A 23541-nucleotide genomic window follows, 5' to 3' on the forward strand; every position below is an offset into this window, starting at 1 on the left:
TCTTTTTTTGCATGAGAACCAGGACCACTAACAGAAAAAGTCACAGCTATTCCTTATGTCCTCCATGACCAAAGCTGTGCCAAACCACGGATGCTGCCATCAAACTGACTCAAATTCCAGCCTAGACCTCTCACTTCCAGACAACTCCTTCCCCAACACACCCACCAACACCAATGCCTCCAAAACACACTCACAGAACTCCTCAACACCCCACCAGGACAGGAGAAGGGACAGGCAGTGGGGTTATGGCTGTCTCTTAGCTGGGGGACACAGCTCAAAGGGCAGATGGTTGAGGTTTTGGTGTTGGACTGCTGCTGCCCAGAGGATCCACTGCTACTGCAGAACTTTTCTATCACTGAGTCTCTTTAATGTGGGTGAGCCTCTGCTCACAAGTGTGGCCATGTAACTGGGTCCTTTCAATACCCAATCACTCTGGGAGGGATCCTCACCATCTGCTTGGGTGCCTCAGGGGAAAACCGGGACCCAACCACCTCTGAAAGGGAGCGTTTCACGGCTGCTTTCGGGAGCCCAGCAGCTGCTGCTGTTGCCAGGGCATTACACAGGTGACAGCCAGGGAACACCCAAACCAATCCCCCCCTCCACCTTTTTTCTCCTTCCAGGGCCGCCCAGACCCTGCTGTTTCTGCCACTGCTCCGGATTTTTAGTACACTTTTAGCTCAATATCCCTGGGTCTGCCCAGCCCCATGCTGCTCCTGCCACAGCTTCGAGCTCATTGCTAAACTGTTTGCCACCCCGGGCCTGCACTCCTCTGCTGTTCCAGCCCGGCCCCTCGAGGTTCCTGCTATAGTCCATTTCACCAACTTTATATCCCCCCACATTCGGGTGCCAAAACAACTGCAGTGGGTCGACCCTGGCTGGGTGCCAGGTGCCCACGCTGTCGCTCTGTCACTCTCTTTCCCACTGGGACGGGGAAGAGGATAAGACAGAGAACAGCCAGCAGGGTGAGACAAGGCAGTTCTATTACAGTAAAATAAAGAACTAAGTAGAGATCTGGGCCTGCATGGGCTGAAGAGAAAAAAAGTCACTCTCTACTTCCCATCTGATGTTTGGACATTTTCTGAAAAGAAAGGCTTCAGCACACATAATGGTTCCTCCAGAAGGCAAACACTGAAAACTCAAAAATCCCCCCCCTTTCCTCCTCTCTCCTTGAGCTTAGCTCTCTGAGATGTTGTCATGAGGTATGGAATATCCCTCTGGCTAATTTGGGTCAGTTGGCTTGGTTGTGTCCTCTCCCAGGATCTTGCCTACTCCCATCCCCTTTGATGGGGGAAGGAATGTCAGAAGGAATGACGGCACTGCCAGGCAGTAGCCAAAACACGGGTCTGTTCTCAACACCTGCCTAGGTACTGAAATAAATTGGGCAGGACTAGAGGTCCTTTTTAATGCTTTTAATACAAGAATCAGCTTGGGTGGAGGCCCAAGGGGTCGCACACACCGCCACTGCTCCCAGATTCCACGCAGTGAAGGAGGAAGTTGACTTTGCCACACAGCAGAGTCAGAGCTTCCGTCCTCACAGGAGTCTGCAGGAATGCTCGTCTTCTTCGGCTCAGAGTCTGGGATGTCACCCTGGTCGAGTTCCCCCTTGGTGCTGTCAGCTTTTGGGAGGAAGTCAGGGGACTTCTCTGGGTCTTCCTCGTTCGGTGGTGCTGTCTTGATTTCTTCTCTTTAGTGTGGCTCGTTGTTTCCGGAGTCTTATTAGTCTGTGTGCATCCTGTGTGTCTCTGGTCTCTCTCATTTACGTCCAGGCCCTTGTGTCATCCTCCTCCTCAGGGCTGGGGACGCCATTCTGGGGAGCAGTGGCGGTGATCTCCCGACGGGACAGGGACATGACAGCAAAGGGTAAGTACAGCTAATACATAACAAGAAAAGAGCTAATAACCTGAACTTGGGATAAACAACGAAACAATTGAACTGGTTTACAACAAAGCGCTAACCAAGGTTTAACACTTGCATCCGGGTTCTCAAAATTGTTTCTTACAGCCTAGTGCAGGTTGGGATGATGATCCACCCTCACAGCTGGCCCAGGGCAGGTCTGGAGTGCTTTTGGTGGCACCTTGGGCTGGCACACACTTGAGGAGTGGGTCTGTTTTCAACAATGAAACTTGGGAGTATTAGATTGCGTAAAAAAAAAAAAAGAAAAAAAGAAAATAAAAAGGAAAATCCCCTCTTTGCTGAGTGCAGGCAGCTCTCCAAGCAAAGCAGGTCCCAGGTGAGGGAGGACAGAGAGGATGGGCTTGGGGAATGTGGAGCAAGGCTGTCCACACTGGCTCACACCTCAAGGCACAGCTTCTCTGAGCAGGCCAGACCTCCTGAGGAGAGACCCTGGCTCAATATCAATCACAGAATGCTGCAATCACCTCTGCTCCAAAGAGAGCAGGAATAAAATACATCCTTTAGAACAGGAATGTGCATTTCCTAGAAGCTGTTTTTAATACTTCTCCATAACTTTAGTGGGAAAATTTCCAAATGAGCTGCACTGGAGCATAGGGAAATGAAGGCACAGCCATGGTTTGTCAGATTTGCACAGGGCTGCTCTGAGTCCCAGGGGCTGGATGGGGGAAATGGTGGGGTGGGGGTAGGGACAAAGTCTGATTAATCATCAGTCATAAGGGGTGTTTATTTTCAGATCTATTCAGACTGTATGAGGGGGTGCTGGGGATTAATATCAACTGGGGATTAGAAACAGAAAAAGAAAACTAAACAGGACCAAACAATTATATCTTAATTGTTTTCAATACAGTAGATTTACTTTGAATACGCTTCTGAAATTTGTCTAATTAACCACGGAAGAACTGACGACTTGAATTTTTCCTATGGGCTTGTTTTGTTTGGGTGATTTGAACAAATGTTAATGAGCCTTTGTCACTGAATTTCTCAGCTGAAGCGCTCAAGAAAGAAGAGGCCTGTGGAAAAGTAAAATTCATCAGCAACCTCCAAGTTGCTGAGGATCCATCCTCATGAGAGCAGGAATGACCAGCAATGGGCACAGCTTTGTGGCTGCCCCAGCTTTGGGATGGGCCCTGGGCCTGGAGCAGGAGCAGCTCTTGAGGGCCCCAAGGCCGGGGCTGTGGTGCTGGCCTGGGCAGATGGGATGGCAGGAGGGGCTGCAGAGCTGCCAGGATCTCCTGGAGAGGGGAGCAGGGCACCCAGGGAGCCTCCTTTTCCTTTGGCCAGGCACTTTCCCCCATGGCTGGGGCTGAGGCCTCTCTGAGCTGCAGCTGCTGCTGTGCCCTGCAGAGGGGCTGAGGCTGTGGGGCAGTGCCCAGAGCAGCCTGCCCTGAGCAGAGCTGTGGGGCCAGAGCCGGCTGGGCTGTGCTGGGGAGAGGCCCTGGCTGCTGCCGAGAGCTCAGGGCAGCTGGGACAGCTTGGAGGGAGCTGGGCTGGGCTCAGAGAGCCTGCCAGAGAAACCAGCAGTGTCCATCTCAGCCTGTGTGAGCGTGAGGGACAGGACTCGGCCCAGGCCTTGTGGGGCAGGGCCAGCGCCTACAGGGCAAGGGATTGAAAACAGGCAAGTGGCCGAGAGAGGAGGCTGCTCTGTGCCCTTGGTGGCAGGAGCAGAGCAGGGAGGGGGCCCAGGACATTTGTCACCGCCAGGCTCTGTCCCCAGGTGCTGCCAGCCCTGGCTGCTGAGCCCAGGTTTGGCCTGGGCTGAGTTTGGCTGTGGCCCAGCTCCATCCTCCTGCAGGGCTCAGGGCCTGTTGCTGGCCATGGCCAGCCCTGCCCAGCCTCTGTGCTGGCCCAGAGCCCGGCAGAGCCTGGTGCAGGGCTGTGTGTGCAGGCCCACAGGTGCCACGGGCTCTGCAGGAGCTGGGAGAGGCTGCCCAGCAGGGAGGCCATGGGGCACAGAGCCCCAGGGCTGCTGTGGGCACCACGGCACAGGGGCCGTGCCCACCCGCAATGCTCCTGCCCTGGGCTGGGCCTGCCCAGGGGCTGGGGCACCATGGCTGGGCCAGCGGGGCACAAAGGGGCCATGGAGCCGCTGCCGGGGCTGGCAGCAAGGCCAGGCACAGACAAGGAATTGCTGTGCATGGCCTGTGCTGGCCAGGGCTGGCTGTGGCCAGGGCAGAGCTCAGCTGTCCTTGGTAGCTGCAGGAAAAGTCCAGAGCCCAAAGAGCCTCCATGGCTGTGCTGGAGACCAAGGCTGCAGGAGGGAAAGGCAGGGCTGCTGTGGGATGGGGAGGGCATTGAATTCCAGCAGACACCACAGATGGGAGGCTTAGCAAGGCTTGAAGAGAAGAGAAGCTTCACAAGCCTCCAAGGGGGGATGTTACCAGATGAAAAACCATCTCCAGCTGGTGAACACACAGTTCTTGTTCTTCAAAACCCCCTGGCCCATGGAACTGCACCATGCCCATTGTGTAAGAATTGGAAAGCGACCAGCTCCAGTTGTGCCAACTTTTACCAGCTCACCGGGCAGTCAGGTCTGACTCTGACAACAGCAAGCACCAGAGAGCCCCAGGACAGAAGAACACAGCTGTGAAGGTAAGAGAAAATATGTTAATGATTTCAGAGAAATGATTATCATATGTATGTTTATTCTGTGACAGTCAGTGAATATGGATGTAAAATACAGTCCACAAGCAGGAACTTTCCTGTACCCAGCACGCACACCTTTGGGAAGAGCTATTCCCCCTTGTGCAACTGGCTGAATAAAGAACGCTGCTTCTTACTGCTCCCTTGCTGTGAAGCAGTTTCTTTTATTTTTTCCCATTTTTGGTAGCAGAGTCACAATGGACCATTGGTTCCATGATGCCCCATAGTGTCACCATGGTCTCCTTGGTTCTGCAGTGTCACCGTGGGCCCTTTGTTCCATGAGGTTCTGCAGTAGAACATGGTCACCTTGGTTCTGTGCAGTTCCACGGTGTCACAATTTGCCCCAATGTGCCAAAATGGATTTTGGTTCCGTGGGGTTCTGCTGTGTCAAAATGGACCCTTTATTCCATGAGTTTGCCCAGTGTCACAGCTGACTCCTTGGTTCTGTGAGGCCCCACCATCAGCAAGGCTCTGAAACATCAGAGTAAGTCTCCTTAATACTAATTTGGTGTTTAAGAGGCACATGATTTATTCAGGCCTGAGGTCCAACATGGGATAACTCCTAACCTGACATGGACATGTGATTCTCCCAGTGTGTTGCTTTTATACAGTGGCTAAATGCATATTACAATTTACCCATTTCCACAAAACCACACCCTGAGTTCCCAGATTCAGTCCTTGTTTTTCCCATCACTGCACCCTTGAGCCAGATGTCTTCTCCTTGTCTCCCAACCATCCTTGCTGGGAAGGCAGGCCCTGCATGTTCCTGTGCTAGAAATTCACAGGCACAGTAAAAATTGAGTTAACCCTTTTGGTATCAAGGCCAAGGCTTTGTGTGGCCAGGCAGAGGCAGGCAGGACGCAGAGCTGTCAGCAAAGGAAGGGCCCAGCGAGCTGGGGCAGCCGGGGGATGACGACAGCCTGCAGGGCCAGAGGCGCAGGGCATGGACACCGTAGGGCAGCCTGGGCTGGAGAGGGCACAGGGATGGGCAGCAGCTGCAAGGCCCTGCCAGAGGCAACTTGTGCAGCCCTTTGGCCATGGCTGCTGGGCCTGGGCCTGAGCCATGAGGAGGAGACAAGTGACCCTTGCAGCCCTGGGGCCTCATTGCCTCCTTGTCCCTGCTCAGCAGCCTGGCAGGGGCCGCCCCATGGTGCTGCCCTTGGCATTGCACATCCCCACATGCCAGTGGCCCGGGAAGAGCCCTGAGCAATGAGGGAGGGACAGCATCTGCCTTGCCAGGGGCTGGGGCTCAGCCCTTGGCCCTTTGCACTCCTGAAACACATCCAGCTTTGCTCAGCACCAGAGACACCTTTCCCTTGATTGTCCCTGTTGCCGCTGAAGATGAATAGATCACATGGACACAGGTTGAGGTGTGGTGAAAAGAAGAGAGAGTTTATTTTCCTTCCTAGGATTTATAAGCTTCTGACCACGGCCAGGGATTGGATGGTCAGGATAAAACTTTCTCACCACTGGCCATGAGAGATGCCCATCACAAGATGTGTAACAGAAAGAATGTACACATATCTATGTTTACAGTTCCTGTCCTGGGAAAGTCTTTAGAAAAACATGTCAGCAAGCTCAAAAGCTGAATTTTCAGGGCAACATGTCATCAGTGCCTGCAGTGTTCTGCTGTCCCTGGAACCTGGGGACACTTTCCCAGTCGTGTCCCTCAGTGGGACCCATTAAAACTTCAAGAAACTTTGTAGTGCCAATTTAACTTTGAGTTCTTGAGAAGTTTTTTAAACACTCTCTCAGGGACTGAGTCAGGTGGAAACAACACCAAAGCCCTGAGAGGGTCATTAAAATCCTGGTGCTGTTGCTGAGCTGGGCCGAGCTCCTGGCACAGAGGCAGCTCCTGGCAACCAAGAAGAGCTTCAAAAAGGCATTTCTCCTGATGAGCAGCTTTTCTCCCAGCCCAGCAGGGCTGAGGGCGCTGCCTGCAGCTACCTGGGTGCCTTAAAGCAACTGGAAGGACAAGTCTGAGCTTCTTCATGGAGAAATGCTCCCAGCTGCTGGCACAGTAAGTCTCTGGCTGCGGGGATCTCCTAAAGCTGCCCCATGACAGCACTGACATGACTGTAGGGATGGCTCTGCTGCCGTTTGTGGTTTGGGGAGGATGTGCTGCAGAGCGGGGCTGCCCTGGGCACCCTCAGAGGGACAGGGCAGGACGGCTCCTGCTGCCAGGGACGGCTGCAGGGGCTGAAGCTGGGGCTGCAGCCAGGGCTGCCCAGGGCTGTCCTGCAGAGCAGCTCCTGCAGCCCTGAGGGCTCTTTGCCAGGCCAGGGCATCAGCCACCTGCCAGTGGCAGCTCTCAGCCTGCCTGGGAGCTCCCCGTGGGCGCTGGGGAGAAGTTGGAGGGGGAAAGAGCAACCCCCATCAGGGCAGATTCCTCCTGCTGTGGAGATGGTGCTGCATGGCCAGGGCTGCTCTCGGCTTTCTCCTAAAGGAAAGGGCAAGGGGCTGTCAGCTTGGTCTGTGTCACTGAGACTCCTGCACTGTCACCCTGGGCATCAGCAGAGCTGCCTCAGCTCTCCCTCCCAAAGTGCCTCCTCAGCCTCCTCTAGCCACAGCCAGCAGCAGCAGCACCTTGGCTTGCAGCATCTCTGTTTGTCTGAGCTGCCCTTAAGGCCCTGCTGGCAGGGAGATGGCCCTGGGCAGTGCCTGTGCTGGGAGGGGTGTGCAGGGCAGAGCTGAGCCCCCAGGGCTGGGCTGGGCTCGGGAGCACTGGCAGGGACAAGGCTTGGATAGAGAGAAACAGCTGCCAATAGGCACAACTCCAGGCAGAGAGCCAGAGCAGCCCTGGGTATCCCTCCCTGTCCAGCTGCACAGAGAAAAAAAGATGTCTAGAGAAAATTATTTTGAAGTTGGAGCCTTTAAAGATGTTCCTTTATTTTTCAAACATGTTTTATGTTTAGCCACCCTGAAACAGAGGGAGGTGTAATGAGTAAAGGGCATCTGTGTGAGACCAGCAGGTCTGACTGCCCTGGGCACAGGGAGCCCTGATTTCCCTCTGGGCTCCCCAGTGCTCAGGCTGAGAGCAATGCTGAAAGAGGATTTCTGCCCTTTCACAGAAAGGAACAGTAACTTAGCAGCAAAACTCAGGCTCAAAAATAAATAAAAAACCAAGCAAAATTTCCTCAAAGAAAGAGAAGTAATTTTGCGTAAATTTGTAAGAAAATAGCGTAGAATTGACTCAAGGAAACCTGTCCCAGCTTTTCAATGTGTTCTTTCAACAGTCCACCATGCCCAGAGTGAAGAAATGTCCAACAGCAGCTCCTTCAGCCACTTCCTCCTGCTGGCATTGGCAGACACGCGGCAGCTGCAGCTCCTGCACTTCTGCCTCTTCCTGGGCATCTCCCTGGCTGCCCTCCTGGGCAACACCCTCATCATCAGTGCCATAGCCTGCAGCCACCACCTGCACAGCCCCATGTTCTTCTTCCTGCTCAACCTGGCCCTCACTGACCTGGGCTGCATCTGCACCACTGTGCCCAAAGCCATGCACAATTCCCTCTGGGACACCAGGACCATCTCCTACTCAGGATGTGCTGCACAGGTGTTTCTCTTTGTCTTTTTCATCTCAGCAGAGTATTGTCTCCTGACCATCATGTGCTACGACCGCTACGTGTCCATCTGCAAACCCCTGCACTACGGGACCCTCCTGGGCAGCAGAGCTTGTGCCCACATGGCAGCAGCTGCCTGGGCCAGTGGCTTTCTCAGTGCTCTGCTGCACACAGCCAATACATTTTCCCTGCCCCTGTGCCAGGGCAATGCCCTGGGCCAGTTCTTCTGTGAAATCCCACACATCCTCAAGCTCTCCTGCTCCAAATCCCACCTCAGGGAACTTGGGGTTTCCATTTTTACTACCTCCTTAGCACTTGTCTGTTTTGTGTTCATTGTTTTCTCCTATGTGCAGATCTTCAGGGCTGTGCTGAGGATCCCCTCTGAGCAGGGACAAAGGCACAAAGCCTTTTCCACCTGCCTCCCTCACCTGGCCGTGCTCTCCCTGTTCCTCAGCACTGCAGCCTTTGCCAACCTGAAGCCTTCCTCCATCTCCTCCCCATCCCTGGATCTGGCAGTGTCAGTTCTGTACTCGGTGGTGTCTCCAGCCCTGAACCCCCTCATCTACAGCCTGAGGAACCAGGAGCTCAAGGCTGCCCTGAGAAAATTGATGACTCTGTATTTTCTGAAGTATTAAACTCTCTCTTTTCTGCTGCACAGCCTTTTGAATGTAACTCTTTGGAATCTCAGCCTTATTATTGTCTGTTTGTACATTTATTCATTGGTAACATTTTCTACTGTTGTTGTGTGATTTACAAATACTGTAGTATTACTTTTTGTATTTCTACATGAATATCTACATTTCTTTTGAAACACAAAGACCTGCAAGAGGTTTGTTCCCTGTGCATTTAAATAAAAACAAGTGCCTGCCCTGACCTGTGTGTCCAGGGTCCTTCCTCAGCGCTTCTCTGGCTCTACAGTGAATGATTTTGGGTACCTTAGCACCTCAAGGGTTCAAGGTTTCCAGGTTAAATGGGCTAACTTAATGCAGTTACTGCTGTGGAAAGTGTTTTATGTTCAACTGGATGTTGTATTAAATGCTTTGCCCAAGTTCCTTGGTTCTCTGTACTTTGCCAGTAAAATTCTGTGCGGTTTTCACCTCTGAGCTCTGTTGGTCAGAGCACGGTGCTGATATCAGCGAGGCTGTGGCTTCAATCCCTGTGTGGGCCATTCACTTGACAGCTGGAATTGCTGGTCCTTGGGGGTCCCTTGCAACTAAGAATGTTCTTTGCCCCTGTGTCCCTTGAGAATATCTGCTGGGGTTTGTCCCGTGCACCAAAGGCAAGTCAAGGAGCCTTTGGTTGCCGCCATCACTGGAGTGCTGTGGGCTGTTGCAGCCCCGCAGGCTCCCAGGGGCCTCTTGTTTGCGTCAGGCCCTGCTGGCTCACGCTGGCCCTTGGTTCCATGAGGATCTGCAGGGTCCCCCAGGTCGATGGCATTTGTCCTTGCTGCCCCTCACATCCCCCTGCCCCAGGAACAGCCCCGAGCCCCCCGTGAGGGACAGGCCCTGCTGTGCCAGGCCTGGGCTCAGGGCTTGGCCTTTCTGCTGCCTCCAGCCAGCCAGGGCTTGCTCAGCATTGCAGTTCCTGCTCACAGCCTTTGGCTCCCTGCAGCCCTGGCCTCCAGGATCTGCTCTCCACACTCCCTGGGGAGCCTTTGCCACTCCCTGCCCTCACTGGGGCCACTGATGCTCCAAGGGACTTGCACTTTGCCTTTGGACTCCTGGAGCAGCTTCTTCACCCTTCTCTCAGTGCCTGAGGCTCCTGGGCTCAGCCCCAAATCCAGCGTGGGGCTGGTTCAAGTTATAATCATGTCCACACTTTCATTAACATGAGTTAATGACAAGCTCCTGGTTTCATTACTCCCTGTTCTGGCCCCAAATTCCTTTTTTTTAGATCTAAACTGCCCCTTTAAGATCCAGATTGGCACATTTTGTTGCTGAAACCCCCAGTTTTGGACCAAAATGTCCCATTTAGGGGCCAAATTCCTCCTTCTGGGTCCACATTTCCCATCTGGGCACCCAAATTCACCTTTTTTTGGTTCAAATTTCTGGTTTTTGGACCCAGATTCCACTTCTGGCATCCAAATTTTCTACCTGAGTGCTCAATTTCCCCCTTTTCAGGCCCAAATTCTCCTTTTTGCGTCCAAATGTGAAACTTGAGTGCCCACAATGTTCTTTTTTGGCCTCAAATTCCCACTTTTGAGCACAAATTGTCACTTTTGAACCTAATTTCCCCTTTTTTTCTGGGCCCAAAATCCCATTTTCATCCCAAATCTCCCCTTCTTGCCCCAGATTTCCCCCCTGGCTGCCATTGGCTCACCTGAGTTGACCTTTTAGCATCAGACTTTAATATTTTTTAAAACAATATCTCCTTTTTGGGTCTAAACTAAGTTTTTGTTGCTCAAACCCCCAGTTTTGGGCCAAACTGTCCATTTTGGGAGGCCAATTCCCACTTCTGGCTCCAGATTTCCCATCTGGGCACAAAAATTACTCTTTATTGGGACCCAAGTCCCCATTTTTGGCCCCAAATTATTATTTTTCAGTCCAAATACCCTACCTGAGTTCCCAAATTCCCCATTTTTAGGCCCAAATTCTCTATTCCTGGGCCGAATGTTCCCATTTCAGGTACAAACTTTCCACCTGAGGACCCAAATTCCTATTTTTGGGCCCAAAATTTCCACTTTTGGACACAAACTCCCTTTTATTCTGGCCCCAAATCCCCTTTTTCTTCCTAAATCTTTTTTTCTTGCCCCAAATTTCCCCCCTGGCTGCCATTGGCTCACCTGGGTTGACATTTTAGCATCAAACTCCCATTGTTTTAATCCCAACTCTCATTTTTACATCTAAACTGCTCCTTTTTGCTGCTCAAACCCCCGGTTTTGGGCCAAACTCTTCCTTTTGGGAGCAGAATTCGCCCTTTTGGGTCCATATTTCCCATCTGGGCACCCAAATTCCTCTTTTTTTGAACCCAAATTTCCATTTCTTGGACACAGAGTCCCCTTTTTGGGTCCAAATTTTCCATCTGAGCACCCCAATTCTGCTTTTCTAGGCCCAGTTTCTCTCTCTGATGTTCTTTCCCTCCAAGAAACCCTGTTAAAAGAGACCCCCAGACCCCAAATCCTTTGTCTTTCGCCCTTTGGATTCCCCTTCACAGAAATAAACTGTGGAATGCAAACCAGGGAGAGAGTCCCTCCCTGATTTCTTTACTCGCTTGCTAAGACTGGAATTCCTGAAGAAAATCAGTGAACCCCACAAACATCTGCTGGCTGGAAACCAGAGTGAAGAGAAACCTCATCCCTGAGCCAGCCGGGCCACTCCGGGAGCTTCCAGTCAACCTTTTTTTGGCCCAAATTCTGCCTTTCAGCGCCGAAACTCCCCCTTCTGGGTCTAAACTTCCCTTTTTTTGGGCACCCCAATTCTCCTTTTTTGGTCCAAATTCCTGAGTTCTGAACCCATATTCTGCTTTTTGTGTCCTTGTTTCCCACTAGATCCCAAATTCCCCTGTTTTGGTCCAAACTTCCCATTTGGGCACACAAATTCCTCTTTTTTAGGCCAAAACTCTCCCTTTTAACACCAAATTTCCCCTTCTGGGTCCAAATTTCCCATCTGGGCACTCAAATACCTATTTTTTCTCCTTTTAATTCCAATTTTTGGGTCCAAATTTATCACCTGAGTGCCCAAATTCCTCCTTTTTGTTCCAGATTACCCCTTTTTGGTCCAAATTACCCCTTTTAGTCCAAATTTCTGATCTGGGGACTCAATTTTTTGGGGCCTTTTTAGGCCTAAATTCTCCCTTTTTGGATACAGACTTCCTTTACTTCTGGCCCCAAATCCCCTTTTTCATCCCCAATCTCCCTTTCTTGCCCCAAATTTCCCCCCTAGCTGCTGTTGGATCACCTGGGTTAACCTTTTAGCATCAGACTCCTTTTGTTTTAATCCAAACTCTCATTTTTATATCTAAACTACCCCTTTTTGCTGCTCAAACCCCCAGTTTTGGACCAAACTGTTCCTTTTAGGAGCCAAATTTTCCCTTCTTGGTCCACATTTCCTATCTGGGCAACCAAATTCACCATTTTTTGGTCCAAATTTCCATTTTTTAAACCCAGATTCCCTTTTTGGCATCTAAATTTTCCACCTGAGTGCTCCATTTTCCCCTTTTTAGGTTCAAATTCTACATTTTGAGTGCAAATGTCCCACTAAGTGCCCACAATGTTGTTTTTTGTCCCCAAATTCCCACTTCTGAGCCCAAATTCTCACTTTTGGACCTAATCTCCCCATTTCTTTGGCCCAAACTCCCCTTTTTCATCCCAAATCTCCCTTTCTTGCCACAGATTTCCCCCCTGGCTGCCATTGGCTCACCTGGGTTGACCTTTTAGCATCAGACTCCCATTTTTATAACATAAACTCTCATTCTTACATCTAAACTGCCCCTTTTTGTGGCTCAAACCCCCAGTTTTGGGCCAAACTGTTCTTTTTGGGAGACAAATTCCCCCTTCTGGGTCTACATTTCCCATCTGGGCACCCAAATTCACCTTTTTCTGAGCCCAAATTTCCATTTTTTGGACCCAAATTCCCATTTTTGGGTCCAACTTCCCCACCTGAGCACCCAAATTCTCCTTTTTTCAGCCCAAATTCTGCCTTTCAGTGCAAAAACTCCCCCTTTCTGGGTCCAAACTTCTCTGTTTTTGGGCATGACAATTCTCCTTTTTTCAACCCAGATTTCTGGGTTTTGGACCCATATTGTGCTTTTTGTGTCCAAGTTTCCCACTGGATCCCAAATTTCCCCAGTTTGGTCCAAACTTCCCATTTGGGTGCCCAAATTTTCCTTTTTTAGGCCAAAATTCTCCTTTTTGCCCCCAAACTCCTTTTTCCTGGCCTGAACTCCCCTTTTTCTTCCCAAATCTCCCCTTTTTGCCCCTCATTTCCCCCTGGCTTCCATTGGCTCACCTGAGTTGATCTTTAAGCATCAGACTCCCATTGTTTTTTTAATCCAAACTCTCATTTTTGGGTCTAAACTAACACTTTTTGTTTCTCAAACCCCCACTTTTGGGCCAAACTGTCCATTTTGGAACCACATTCCCCTTCTGGGTCCACATTTCCCATCTGGGCACACAAATTCTCCTTTATTGGGACCCAAGTCCCCATTTTTGGCCCCAAATTCTTCTTTTTGGGTCCAAATACCCTACCTGAGTTCCAAAATTTCTCCTTTTTAGGCCCAAATACTGCCTTTCAGTCCCAAATCTCCCATTTGGGGTCCAAATTTCCCATCTGAGCACCCAAATTCCCCTTTTCTTTGGCATAAATTCTCCTTTCCAGGGCCAGAAGTCCCCATTTTAGGCATAAACGTCCCACCTGAGGACCCAAATTCCTATTTATTGGGCCCAAACTATCCTGGTTTTGGACACAATCTCCCTTTTTTTCTGGCCCAAACTCCCCTTTTTCATCCCAAATCTCCCTTTCTTGCCCCAGATTTCCCCCTGGCTGCCATTGTCTCACCTGAATTGATCTTTTAGCGTCAGACTCCCATTATTTTTTTAATCCAAACTCTCATTTCTGTGTCTAAACTGCCCCTTTTTTTGGCTCACATTTCCAGTTTTGGGCCGAACTGTTCCGTTTGGGCCCAAATTCCCTCCTTTTCAAGTCCAAATGTCCCATCTGGGCACCCAATTTCCCCTTTTTAGGGCCCAATTTCTTCTTTCCTGGATCAAAATTCCCCTTTCTGGGCATAAATTTCCCACATGAGTGCCCAATTTCCCCTTTTTTAGCCCCTAATTCTCCCTTTCTGCACCAAAACTCTCACTTTTGGGTTCATATTTTACATCTGGGCACCCAAATCCCCCTTTTTAAGGCCCAAATTCTCCCTTTCTTAATCCACACTCCATTTTCTGCATCCAAATTTCCCACCTGAGTGCCCAATATCCCAATTTTTGGCCCAGATTCTCCTTTTCGGACCTAAACTCCCTTTTATTCTGGGCCCAAATTTCTCTTTTTCATCCCAAATCTCCCCTTTTTGACCCAAATTGCTGCCATTGGCTCACATGAGTTGACCTTCTAGCATCAGACTTTAATATTATTTTAAAACAAATCTCCTTTTTCTATCTAAACTAACACTTTTTGTTGCTCAAAGCCCCAGTTTTGGGCCAAACTCTTCCATTTTGGAACCACATTCCCCCTTCTGGGTCCACATTTCCCATCTGTGTCCCCAAATTCCCCTTTTTTGGGACCAAACTCTCCAGTTTTGGCCCCAAATTCTTCCTCTTTGAGTTCAAATACCCTACCCGAGTTCCCAAATTTCCCCTTTTTAGGTCTAAATTCTCCCTTTCAGCACCAAAACTCCCATTTGGGTCCAAATTTCCCATCTGAGCATCCAAATTCCCCTTTTTAGGCTCCAGATTCCCCTTTTGGCATCCACATTTCCTACCTGAGCACCTCAATTCTGCTTCTTTAGGCACATATTCTGCATTTCAGCACCAAAACTCCCCCTTCTGGGTTCAAACTTCCCTTTTTTCTGAGCCCCCCAAATCTCCTTTTTCCAGCCTAAAATTCTGGGTTTTGGACCCATATTCCAATTTTTGTGTCCAAGTTTCCCACTAGATCCCAAATTCCCCTGTTTTGGTCCAAACTTTGAATTTGTGCATCCAAATCTTCCTTTTCAGGCCCAAAATCTCCTTTTTGGACACAAACTCTTTTTTTTCTCTGGGCCAAACTCCCTTTTTTCATCCCAAATCTCCCTTTTTTGCCCCAAAGTTCTCCCCGGCTGCCATTGGCTCACCTGGGTTGAACTTTTAGGCTCAGACTCCCATTATTTTTAAACTAAACTCTCATTTTTATATCTAAACTGCCCCTTTCTGTTGCTCAAACCCCACTTGTGGGACACACTGTTCCTTTTGGAGCCAAATTCCCCCTTTTTTGGGTGGAAATGTCACATCTGGGCACCCAAATTCCTCTTTTTAGGGCCCAAATTATTTATTCCTGGACCCAGATTCCCCTTTCTGGGCACAAATTTCCCACCTGAGTGCCCAATTTTCCCCTTTTTGGGCCCTAATGCTCCCTTTCAGCACCAAAACCCCCACTTTTGGATCTAAATTTCCCATCTGGGCACCCAAATTCCCCTTTTTCCTGGCCCAAATTCCCCTTTTTGGACCCAAACTCTCTTTTTTTCATGCCAAATGTCTCTTTTTCATCTCAAATCTCCCCCTTTCACCCCAAATCGCTGCCATTGGCTCACCTGAGTTGTCCTTTTGGCAGCAGACTTTAATATTTTTTTGAAAACATAATCTCCTTTTTGGGTCTAAACTGCCCCTTTTTGTTGCTCAAACCCCCAGTTTTGGGCCAGACTGTTCCATTTTGGAACCACATTCCTCATTTGGTCCAAATTTCCCCCCGGTCACCCAAATTCCCCTTTTTTGGGACCCAAGTCCCCAATTTTGGGCCCAAATTCTTCCTTTTTGGGCACAAACTCCCTTTCATTCTGGCCCCAAATCCCTTTGTCATCCCAAATCTCCCTTTCTTTCCCCAAATTTTCCCCCTGGCTGCCGTTGTCTCACCTGGGTTGACATTTTAGCATCAGACTCCCATTTGTTTTAATCCAAACTCTCATTTTTACACCTAAACTGCCCCTTTTTGCTGATCAAACCCCCAGTTTTGGCCCAAACTGTTCTTTTTGGGAGCAAAATTTCCAATTTGGGGTCCAAATTTCCTGAATGGGCACCCAAATTCCCCTTATTTTGTGCCAAAATTCTCCTTTCCTGGCCCAAATTCCCCTTTCTGGGCACATTTTTTTTACCTGAATGTCCAATTTCCCCTTATTTTGGCCCTAATTCTCCATTTCTGCACCAAAACTCTCACTTTTGCATTCAAATTTTACATCTGGGCACCCAATTTCCCCTTTTTTTCCTGGCCCAAATTCTCCCTTTCTTAATCCACACTCCATTTTCTGCCTCCAAATTTCCCACCTGTGTGCCCAAATTACCCATTTTTGGCCCAGATTCCCCTTTTTAGACCCAAACTCCCTTTTTTCCTGGCCCAAATTTCTCTTTTTCAGCCCAAATCTCCCTTTTTTGCCCCAAATTGCTGCCATTGTCTCACCTGAGTTGACCTTTTAGTGTGAGACTCCAATTGTTTTTTTAATCCAAACTCTCATTTTTGGGTCTAAACTCCCCCATTTTATGGCTCAAACTCCCAGTTTTGGGCCAAACTGTTCATTTTGGAGCAAATTTCCCCCATTTCTGGGTCCAACTGTCTCATCTGGGCACCCAATTTCTCCCTTTTTGGTCCCAAATTCTCCTTTCCTGGTCCCAAATTCCCCTTTCTGGGCCCAAATTTCACACCTCAGTGACCAATTTCCCCTTTTTAGGCCCAAATTTCTCTTTTTCAGCCCAAATCCCCCCTTTTTGAACCAAATTGCTGCCATTGGCTCACCTGACCTTTTAGCGTCAGACTAAAGGCTTTAAGACTTATTAATGACTTTAATATTATTTTAAAACATAATCTCCTTTTTGGGTCTAAACTGTAAGAGACGCTTCGGGGGTGGGCGGTCTGAGACACGGCAGAGACCTCTCTAGTCGAGTTAGGTGTCAGTAGTTTATTCCAGGGCGTGGGAAAGAGAGATCCCTGCTAGGAGCCAGCAGATAGAGCTCAAAGCAGGCTCGGAGAGAACAATACAAAAGGGGTAAAATATGAATACAGGAGCTCAGGATTTAAGATTTCTAAGAAAGAGAGGAACAGAACAGAAGTGAGAGAGCCGGGAAAAAGACGGGATAAAGAAGAGCAGGAAAGAGAGAACAGCAAGAGTGTAGAAAGTGTGAGGCAAAAAGGCTAAGAGAAACAAGAGAGAGCCAAGAGAGAGCCAAGAGAGAGCCAAGAGAGACTAAGCAAGAGCGTAGCAAAAGAGTTCTCTTTTACAATTACTTATATAATCTATACATTGAATATGCTATTCCTTTACTGACCAATCTTTCTAAGTATACTAATACAGTAACATTTGTGTGTGACCTATAGAAATTGCTGATTTTGCATATTTTTAGCTATCTCAGGGGTCCTTCAGACCTTTCCTTATAAGGCTGGGCAGAGGGGCCTCAGCTTGGTTTTACTGGGGGAAAGAATGTGTTCTGGCATACCAGACCAGTTTATTTGAATTATACAAACCGTGCTTTCATTTGTATTTCTTCCTTAGCCTTTCTGACTAAAGAGTCATATTTATAATTTCTTTCTAATTCTACCTTCCCAACACTAAACTGCCCCTTTTTGTTGCACAAACCCCCAGTTTTGGGCCAAACTGTTCTATTTTGGAACCACATTCCACTTTCTGGATCCATATTTCTCACCTGGGCACACAAATTCACCTTCTTTGGGATCAAAGTCCCCAGTTTTGGCCCCAGATTCTCCTCTTTGTGTCCAAATACCCTACCTGAGTTCCAAAATTTCCCCTTTTTAGGCCCAAATTCTCCCTTTCAGCACCAAAACTCCCATTTGGGTCCAAATTTCCCATCTGAGCACCCAAATTCCCCTTTTTTAGGCTCAAATTTTCCCTTCCTGGGCCAAAAGTCCCCATTTTAGGCATAAACTTCCCACCTGAGGACCCAAATTCCTATTTATTGGGCCCAAATTCTCCCCTTTTGGACACAAACTCCCTTTTATTCTGGCCCCAAATCCCCTTTTTCATCCCAAATATCCCTTTCTTGCTCCAAATCTCCCCCCTGGCTGCCATTGGCTCACCTGGGTTGACCTTTTAGCATCAGACTCCCATTTTTTTAATCCAAACTCTCATTTTTACATCTAAACTGCCAGTTTTTGATGCTGAAACCCCAAATTTTGTATCACACGGTTCCTTTGGGAGCCAAATTCCCCATTCTGGGTCCACATTTCCCATCTGGGCACCCAAACTCACATTTTTTGGTTCCAAACTTCCCATCTGGGCACCCAAATTCCTATTGTTTGGCCCAAATTCTGATTTTTGGGTCCAAATGTCACACCTGAGTACTCAAATTCCACTTTTTTAGGCTCTCATTTGCTCACCTGGGTTGACCTTTAAAGTCAGTCTCCCAATTTGTTTGGATTCAAACTCTCATTTTTACTGTGATCTAAACAGCCCCTTTTTCTGGCTCAAACCCCCAATTTTGGGCCAAACTGTTCCTTTTCCAGCCAAATTCTTCTTTTTAGGTCTCAATTTCCCATCTGGGCATCTGTGAAAAATGACATTCACATTCCTGGTTAATTTTGAAAGGTTTAATAAGAAGGTCAGTAGGAGACAAAGACAATAAAGCAAAGGGTTAAAAGGGCTGGGTGCTTGGCCCTCTGCCAAGAGCACCCCTGGTGTTTTGGAAACACCCTTTATATCCCATTTCTATTGCATCACCTGATGCATATTCATAGACTTTATGCATATTCAAACTTTCCCATTAACTACTTTACATTTCCCATGAACTGTTTAGCATGGCCACTCCTTGGGTCTGCCTTTTTACAGCATGCCTGTGTCTTGGTTTGTGGTTTTAATCCTCTTCTTCTCCCCTTTGAATTTGGGCCTTGGCTCCTTCTTTGCACAGCCGCTGAGTGTTGATAGCAGCAGGGTCCCCATCATCTGTTCACTGGAGTTATCCCAACTGAGCAGACAGTTCAAACATCCTCTATCGACTGTTACAGCAAAGCCATTGGAACGTGATACATACAGCATTCACCTGAATCCTTGTGAAAAGCCAATATTATAATATGTATTGATAACAGCTTCTAGGAAATGCACATTCCTGTTCTAAAGGATGTATTTTATTCCTGCTCTCTTTGGAGCAGAGGTGATTGCAGCATTCTGTGATTGATATTGAGCCAGGGTCTCTCCTCAGGAGGTCTGGCCTGCTCAGAGAAGCTGTGCCTTGAGGTGTGAGCCAGTGTGGACAACCTTGCTCCACATTCCCCAACCCCATCCTCTGTGTCCTCCCTCACCTGGGACCTGCTTTGCTTGGAGAGCTGCCTGCACTCAGGAAAGAGAGGTTTTTCCCTTATTTTTTTTTTTTTAAGCAATCTGAAACTCCTAAACTCCTAAGATTTGTGCTCTCCAAAGCAATGGGCAGATGGAAATGCCATGACGCTGGAGGATTTTGGTGATGAAAATCTCCAGCCACGCCCAGCACATGCCCCACTTGCGCTCAGGCTGGGCAAGGAAAGCGCAGATTTGGGATGGCAGCAGAGCCACACGTTGGCTCAGAACTCGCTGCACAGGCCTGCTGAGAAAACTCTGGGACTCTGCTGCGCGTACAACTCCAAGCAGGAGGCAGCAGGGCAGGAGAAAGCATTCACAATGAAAAAACAAAGAGAAATTGTGTCCAAACAGATGTGAGGATACGCTGGGAGTTTGATCAAATGCTCTAACTCACCACTGCCTGGGCTCATCTTCAGCAAAACTAGTTTGTTCAAAGCTGAACACCTTCCAGGAAAGAGAGATTGCTCTATCTTTGGTTCAGGAATGGCACGGTGACCAATCCCAGGTCACTCGGTCCATTTGCACCCAACACCAATGTGATGGATGGCAAGAATGGCATTTATTGCTGGAGAATTTGACACTTTATAACCTAGGTTCACAGTGTCACTCCCATCTGCTTTCATCACAGCTAGGTGCTATTGGCTAATTACGGGGGTCATTACCATAAACTATGGAGGAGGGGGGTGACTCCATCTTTCCGTTACATCCCGATATCTTCCGACTGCCGGGCCCTGGCTGACCACATTTCCCCCCCTCCTTATGCTTAACTAAATTTGCTAGAATATGAGTTGTATTAGTCTTGTAAGTTCTAACATTATCTGGTTTTAATCATTTTATCTAATTTATCTATATTATGAAAAGTTTTAAAAGTAGATATAATAGACTTGAGTAAAAATATAAGGTGCACTATACTTAAGTAAAAAGGTTAAATACTTATTAAATCGACACCACAGTGTTTCATTAACAAACATAAGGCACAGGAGGTGACCAAGTGCATTCTTGGAGCATCTGCTGTCTTTCTACAAACAGGATGTTGACCCTCTCTAGTCGGCTCTTGACAAAAGACACAAGCTCATTTAAAACATGGTCCAAAGTTTAGCACCAGTAAGATCATTATGATTGGCCCGATCAGAGTGGACACCAGGCTGGTCAGCCACGGAGACTGGTTAAACAGCGATTCAAACCACCCTTGTTGGGCCTCTCTATCTCTCTTTCTCTGGGCTAATCTTTCCCTCAGTTCAGCCATAGAATCTCTGACCGCTCCAGTGTGATCAGCATAAAAGCAACACTCTTCTTTCAGGGCGGCACAGAGGCCTCCTTGCTGCATTAGCAGAAGTTCTAGCCCACATCTATTTTGTAAGACAACCTCAGAGAGTGAGGACAGTGACTTCTCTAAAAGAAAGATGGATCTTTCAATCCTCTGCAGGTCCTCATCGATCGCCATCTGCAGCTGAGAGAACCCTTGCTGTTGGGTGTCTCGTTAGGGACTTTTAGATTAGGTTCTTTTTCCCTTTCAACTGAAGATTGAGGAGAGAGAGGCAGTTTTCTCTTGTTCAGTCTCAGTTGTTTATTCTTCTCTTATCAGCATTACAAGGTACAAGGAGCTATGTGCACTATGATAGAAAAGGATAAAACGGCTTACAAAGATCCTCTTTAAGGTCTTTTATATGTCCATTTACCCAATTAACAGATGCCAACTCAATTATTTTTCTTAGTGACCCAATGCCCCAACACCTGTGTGCTGCACTGCAGCATTTTTTACCCAATCACTTACTACTACCCAAAAACCCCTCGGAGAAGAACATGAAGAAGAAAGAAGGATAGGAGACAACACCCTAAATCTCCCATCTTGTCTCCTGTTCTGTAAACTACTTTTTCACCCAGTGATTTAAGAAACTTTCTAATCTACACACTTATACTTTTCCTATCAAACTTAAGCATTTAACATGTATCACCATGAAAACATGCTCATGAATTTCATGTCATATGAAATTCAGTGTTTCTTTGACTCCTAGAACTAAGTATTAGAACAAGGGCACACACTCTGTATCTCAGACTCCAACAGCAGAGTTCACAAAATCATCATCCAATTGGGGCCCAAAGCACCAAGGATCCACTGTGACACTGCAGGGCCCAAAGAACCAAGGATCCACTGTGACTCCACGGAGTGTCATGGAACCGTGGAGACCATTGTGACACTGCAGGGCCTCATGGAACCATTCTGACACCAAGCTGGCTGGGAGTGTGGATGTGCTGGAGGGCAGGAGGGCTCTGCACAGGGAGCTGGACAGGCTGGATGCAGGGCCCAAAGCCAACAAGGTGAGGTTGAACAAGACCAAGTGCCGGCTCCTGCACTTTGGCCACAACAAGGCCTGCAGTGCTCCAGGCTGGGGACAGAGTGGCTGGACAGCGGCCAGGCAGAAAGGGAGCTGGGGCACTGATGGACAGCAGGCTGGACATGAGGCAGCAGTGTGCCCAGGTGGCCAAGAAGGCCAATGGCCCCTGGCCTGGGTCAGGAATGGGGTGGCCAGCAGGAGCAGGGCAGGGATTCTTCCCCTGTGCTGGGCACTGCTGAGGCCACACCTCGAGTGCTGTGTCCAGTCTTGGGCCCCCAATTGAGGAAGGCCATGGAGGGGCTGGAGCGTGTCCAGAGAAGGGCAACAAGGCTGCTGAGGGTTCTGGAGCACAAGTCCTGTCAGGAGTGCCTGAGTGTGGTGGGTTTTAGCTCCAGCTACAATCAACAGAGTACTTCCTTCTTTCTTGCTGTGACATAGAGATTAGGAGAAGGGCAAAACAGGCTTAAAACTGAATGGGAATAAAGAAACTTTATGGGCAGTCTACAAGTAGAAGAAACAAGAATAAAACCTCCAGAAACCTTTCCTCCCTCTACCCAACTTTTCCTTTCCCAAGTGATACGGCAGAGACAAAACCTGGGATGTTAAAGCAGTGCCAACTCTACAATAGTCTTTCCATCAGTCTGTGCTGGGAGAGGAGTTTTCTCTTGTCATGCCATGGAGAGTTCTCCACAAGAAACAGTTTTCTCGTGACTTTTCATTTCTACAAATGGCAGTCACCCAGGCACAAACTCTGCCCTCTCCTCCCATTTCCAGACCACTCAGAGGTGTGTTCATGGGCCATGAGCTAAGGGGTATTATTTTAAGGATGAATTATTCAAAGGCAAACGTTCTCTTCATCTCTGAGAACAGAGGTTTTCTTGTTCTCTCCCTGGAGGCAAAGGGTGTTCATCAGCTCTCATCTCCCTCTCTCTCTGTTCAAGCTCTCATGGGATCACAGCTACTCCACCATCTGCTTGGCTTCATCAATGGATACCTTTGCCCAGATCTACAGCTTGAATACTTCAATCCCCAATACTCTTTCATGAATTCAAGGAGTTATTTTTCAGAACATTATTATTCATCTCCATGGCCCTACCAAAAGAATATTTCAGCTTATTAGAGCATGTCCTCATTCTCCTTCCATCTCAGGCTTGATTCCTTCTTTTAGTGTCCTTGATGTTTCACGCTGTCTTTTTCCGTGTCACTTGGTTCTTTTCTTTTCCTGGAGAGAGGATTAAAGTCTGCAGGTCTCCTGTGTGTAGTGCAAGGGTTAAATGTGTCCCAAGCCATGGCAGGCAGTGGTGGTGTGGGATTTCAGGTGTGGCTGGTGCCAGCTCTCAGGAGCTGTCTGTGCGGGCCGGGGGGCAGGGGGGGTGTTGGCGAGTGTCATCAGCCGTGGCCTGGCCCAGCCTGGGGGCCGGGGGCTCCCCTGGGAAGGGCTTTGGCCACCCCGCTGGAACGGGACCCGGAGGGCTTCCCGGGAAAGCCAGCAGCGCAGCAGAGCCTGGCCTGGCCTGGGGGGGATCCCGCAGTCTCCATCTCCCCCCGGGAGCAGCTGGGCTCCGGCCCAGCCCCCCCAGGCCGCACAGGCCACGGGGGAGCGGGGCCAGCCACACCACAGCTCTGCTGCCTTTCAAGGCTGCAAAGAAAGAGACCAGGTCCTGGGCTTGGGTGTTTAAAAGGTGGCATTCCCAAAGGTGAAGTTCCTTTTCAGTGGAGCAGAATGCTGTCAGTTGTCAGAACTGGCCAGCTCTTGGCTTGATCTCAAGCACAGAAGGAACTCCCCACAGCCTCTCTCAGAGGAATCACTGCTGTGGGTGTTTCCCACTTCTTTCCCTAAATGCTAAACTACCACACCCTTTGACCATAACATAATTCTCATAACTCATAGGCATCGAGGCCTTATTTAAAACCAGAAGTGTTTCTCCAGTATCAAGCAAAAATTCTACTTTATTTTTTTTTCCCAGTTTCATTTTTATAATCAGGGGATCTGTTGAGGTGGACCTTTCAGGTCCCCTTCAGTCTTCTTGTGGATGTGTGACTGCAACCACCCCTCCTTTCCCTTGTTTCTTTTGGCCATCTCACTTCCACTTTGGACACTCATTTTTCCAGTGGCCAAA

At 48.7% G+C, this 23541-nt stretch overlaps 2 protein-coding genes across 10 annotated transcripts in view; one reads left to right on the forward strand and one right to left on the reverse strand.

The window, feature by feature from the left end:
• LOC147649038 (olfactory receptor 14J1-like) overlaps positions 1-8987 on the forward strand; it is a 122617-nt gene extending 113630 nt beyond the window's left edge. For 2 of the 8 annotated variants that reach the window (XM_086865049.1, XM_086865053.1), the window contains exons 2-5: positions 1792-1860; positions 2900-4503; positions 6469-6574; positions 7791-8987. In XM_086865049.1, coding sequence (XP_086721175.1) covers positions 7814-8749 — 936 coding nt within the window. In that variant the 5' untranslated portion in view covers positions 1792-1860; positions 2900-4503; positions 6469-6574; positions 7791-7813 and the 3' untranslated portion in view covers positions 8750-8987. Of the gene's footprint in view, positions 1-1766; positions 1861-2899; positions 4504-6309; positions 6575-7790 lie in introns of all 8 variants that reach the window. The other 6 variants (XM_086865051.1, XM_086865052.1, XM_086865045.1 and 3 more) reach the window with 5 other exon arrangements.
• LOC147649040 (uncharacterized) overlaps positions 1-23541 on the reverse strand; it is a 636047-nt gene that overhangs the window by 83084 nt on the left and 529422 nt on the right. The gene's annotated exons all lie outside the window — the stretch shown is intronic.

Source organism: Cyanistes caeruleus, chromosome 28, assembly GCF_971803275.1.
Source record: "Cyanistes caeruleus chromosome 28, bCyaCae1.hap1.1, whole genome shotgun sequence".
NCBI lineage: Eukaryota > Metazoa > Chordata > Aves > Passeriformes > Paridae > Cyanistes > Cyanistes caeruleus.